The sequence below is a fragment of the Myotis lucifugus genome, unplaced genomic scaffold (genome assembly GCF_000147115.1).
Source record: "Myotis lucifugus unplaced genomic scaffold, Myoluc2.0 scaffold_1057, whole genome shotgun sequence".
In the NCBI taxonomy this organism is placed as follows: Eukaryota; Metazoa; Chordata; class Mammalia; order Chiroptera; family Vespertilionidae; genus Myotis; species Myotis lucifugus.
The window spans coordinates 42,694-46,402 of record NW_005872105.1 but is presented as its reverse complement, the minus strand read 5'-3'; the positions used below and the strand labels follow the sequence as shown (position 1 = coordinate 46,402).

The 3,709-nt window shown below is 56.7% G+C and overlaps 1 protein-coding gene across 1 annotated transcript in view; it reads right to left on the bottom strand.

Annotated features, from left to right (window-relative positions):
- LOC102437483 (paired box protein Pax-7-like) overlaps nt 1-3,709 on the bottom strand; it is a 48,483-nt gene that overhangs the window by 32,853 nt on the left and 11,921 nt on the right. The window contains 3 exon segments of the mRNA XM_014449176.2: nt 1,898-2,100; nt 3,467-3,531; nt 3,533-3,627. Of these exon segments, the coding sequence (XP_014304662.1) occupies nt 1,898-2,100; nt 3,467-3,531; nt 3,533-3,627 (363 nt within the window).

The following is a 3,709-nucleotide window of genomic DNA, read 5'->3' as shown; positions in this document are numbered from 1 at the left end:
TCCTGGACCCTCCGGTCTGCCCAGCGAGATGGCTGGCCAACATCCTCTCAATGGCCCTCCTCTTGATTCCCAAGGCGATGCCCCTGTTTTGTTGAGCCCAGGCCCCAACATTCTCGGGTGGATACCTCGCCGCTCTGCAGCATCCCCCCCCCCCCCCCGCCAGCTCGGGGATCCTGTTGTGTCTATCTCCTGACTCTGGAAGGCGAGCTGGGCCAGCTAGTCCTTGGCCCTAATGAGACGGAGGTCGTGGCCTTGAATCCCCAAGAGGCTCCACTGGGGAAACGTCCTGGTCCGCAGGCTGCCTCACCCCCTACCGTGTGGATCCCAGGGGCTTGGAGCGCCACCGTTAGGAGCTCTGCGTTCAGCCGCATGTTTACCGGGCACTCAACTCTGCACGGACCTGGCTGAGGGCTTTACACAGATGGTCTCACTTAATCCTCAGGGACCCTAGGAGGTAGGTGCTGTAGCGTCCCCATTTCGTGGAGGAGAAAACCAAGGCTTAGAGAGGAGAAGGGAACTTACCCACAAGTAAATGATGGGACTACAATGCCATTAGCCCTGAACGACACACATTAATAGAGGCAAACAGGAATGAATCGAAAACATGCAGAGAATGAACATTCTTGGGAATGTTTTAGATCAGCGGAAGGGCTGTGTGCTAATAAAACTTTATTTACAAAACAGGTAGCTGGATAGATGTGGCCAGGGGGTTGGGGTTGTAGCTGACCTCCCCTTCGGCCCCCTTTTATTTCAGTTTCTATACTAATTACATTATCTTGGCAATGGCGGGGGTGGGGGGATGGGACAGAGAACTAATGCTTCCTTGACCCTATTTGTGCCAGGCTCTGGGCCAGGTGCTCTGACCTGTCAGCACGTGAGCGTGGAGACACCTTTCCTAGGTTAGTGCCACTCCGCTTGACCACTCCTCTGTTTAACAGGGGATGAGCTGAGGCTCAAGGATGCTACCTTGCCTGACACCTGGGCGGAGGAGCTGGCTTCAAACCGCTCCCAGTCTTCCCCTTTCTACTGCACTGCAGCTGCTCAGGTAAGTTTGTATCAGACCAGAGGGAGGTGTCTCAGAAGTGGGGAGGCAGCGTAAACCCGTCTTGGATTTAATCCCTTCCCCTGTGCACATCTATCCGAGAGCCTGCTGCGGCCACAAGAATGAACTCACCAGTTCCGCAAACTCACTAGAACTTCTAGCATCACCTCGACCTGTTCCCCAAACCCACCGCTAACCACCATCAGCCTGGCATTTAAAGTCGGTCCCACGACTCCTAACAGCACCGCCAGGCAATGAGTGACTCAACCAGCAACCAATCACACGCAAGTGAACAGAGTTCCGAGACCCAACGGGAGTAAAGGGCCATGTAGCTCCCCGGCCACATTCTCTCCACCAACAGGCCAGGGTCCTGCCTTGCATTCCAAGGCCACTCCTGTGAGAGGCGGGAGATGGAGCACAGGAGGGAATCCAGGAAGGACTCCTGGTTCTAGAACAAGCCCCAACCACAGTCAAGTCCCCAGGAAATGTGCCCGGCTTCCACCAAGGCACTGGCTGAAAATGCCTGACGTTCATGGCCTGAACAGCCGTGAGGTGGGTGGTGGCCAGTCTCACAAGCTCTGCGTGGTCTGGGCCCAGGAGCAAGTCTATAGCACAGTATCTGTTTGTTTCGGGGCAGGGAGGGGGACAAGAAGTATGGGAACTTGTTATGCAAACCCTTTCTCTGCGTCCACCCGCTGGGCCACCCAGGCCTGCAGCTTGAGAAGATAGACCCAAGGTGAAGAAGCACGAACTTTCTCCCCAGGGAGCACCAGCCTGTGTCACCCAGAGCCCTCGAAGGCTGGGCTGGTGGGCATCCGGCCTCGGGGCCGTGGGCAGAGGGGCGAGGCCGCCTACCTGAGGAGACAGGCCGTTGCTGACGGGGTTCATGTGGTTGGAGGGCGCCGCTGCGTTCATGAAGCTGTCGGAGTAGCTGGAGAAGCTGTGGCGGGCTCCATAGGCGGAGCTGGTGTCCGCGGCTGCGGCGGCCACAGCCAGCCCTCCCTGGTGCATGGTGGACGGCGGGAGGGGCTGGGGCCGGTGCACGGTGCTGCCCCCATCTGTGGAGAGACCCAGGAGAGGGCTGAACAAGTGGTCTCGCCTGGAAGGGGGGCCTCCCAGGGAGGGAAAGAGCCTCCTGTTTGGAAAGCGAGCTGTGGGCCTCCTCCTCCCAGTGCCCATCCAGTGGAATGAATCTTCTCTTGAAAGGGGACAAGCTGGCTTCTGGGCAGGGCACTAGGGACTGGCTAGTCTGGACAGACAGCCAACCAACTTGCCAGGCCACCTCTAGGCGACTGCACCGGCCCTGCAGCTCAGCGCCTGGCACACATTGGGTGCTCGCTCAGTAACTCGTCTGGACTGAGTCAGACCCCCGTTAACCTATCCAGGCATGTCCTGATAGCATTTTTTTGAGTAGCAACCACCTGCCAGGTGCGTTTACAAACACTAAGGATATGAAGCAAGACTATGGTTCCCATTTTATAGGTGAAGAAACTGAGGCTCGGTGGGGCTGGGGCACTTGTGCGAGGTGACAGGCTAGTGCAGCCGTGGGCAAACTACGGCCTGCGGGCCGGATCCGGCCCGTTTGAAATGAATAAAACTAAAAAAAAAAAGACCGTACCCTTTTATGTAATGATGTTTACTTTGAATTTATATTAGTTCACACAAACACTCCATCCATGCTTTTTTTCCGGCCCTCTGGTCCAGTTTAAGAACCCATTGTGGCCCTGAGTCAAAAAGTTTGCCTACCCCTGGGCTAGTGAGCGGTGTGGTCAAGGTTTGCACCGCTGTATCTGTTCCTAGCTGCTCGGCTGCAATTCCACTCTGTCAGGGCCCCCTGTGCAGCCTTCCAGCGGACGGAACCATCATCCTTGGCAAAGGTTTAGTTTTTCATCAAGAACCTGAGAAGTTCCCCCTGCTTCTCTCCTCAGCCTCCAGAGCTCCAGCCTGCCAGCCCTTTAAGAGGAGGCTACTGGGGCTTCATGAAGCAGATCTCAGGTAGTGAAATTCCTACTGTGTGCTGGGGGGGGGGGGGCGGGGGGGGGCAAGGGGAGGGCAGAAGCGGAGACAGGATCCAAGGAGGGAGGGGAGGAACCTTTCTCTTCCTACAAAGCTCACCTTCTCTTCTGCATCTTAATAAGAAGACCCAGGAGATTCCTGCGACTTAGCAGGTTGAGAAGCTCTGCTCTCAATGTGGACCTGGAGGTGACCCTGTTAATCCTCACTGGATGCTCCGTGGCAGAGCCAAGAAGTTCAAGGGCAGGACCTCACCTTTTTGTCTTAATAGTCTGCCCTTGTGGAAGCTGGCAAATGGTCATAACTATACAACCCTTGTTATTCCTTCTTTGTTAAGGAAGGAACGGGTGGGCGGAGGAGAGAGGGGCAAAGGGCATGGCTAAGATGCCAGGACAGGGCTTGGGCACTCACCTTGGGAAATGGTGGTGGTGGGGTAGGTGGAATCCGGCAGCTGGTAGGGGGGCAGCGTGGGCATGCGGTGGGCGGAAAGCCCCGGGCAGAAGGTGGTGACGCTGCCAGCTGATTGCTCCTGCCTCGCTTACGCCACGGGCACGGCGGTTACTGAACCAGACCTGTGGGGTCGAGAGTGGAGAATGGAGCCCTCAGCCTGGCTCCTGGCGGAGAGCTGAGACTTAGCTAGAAAAATCCTCGCCC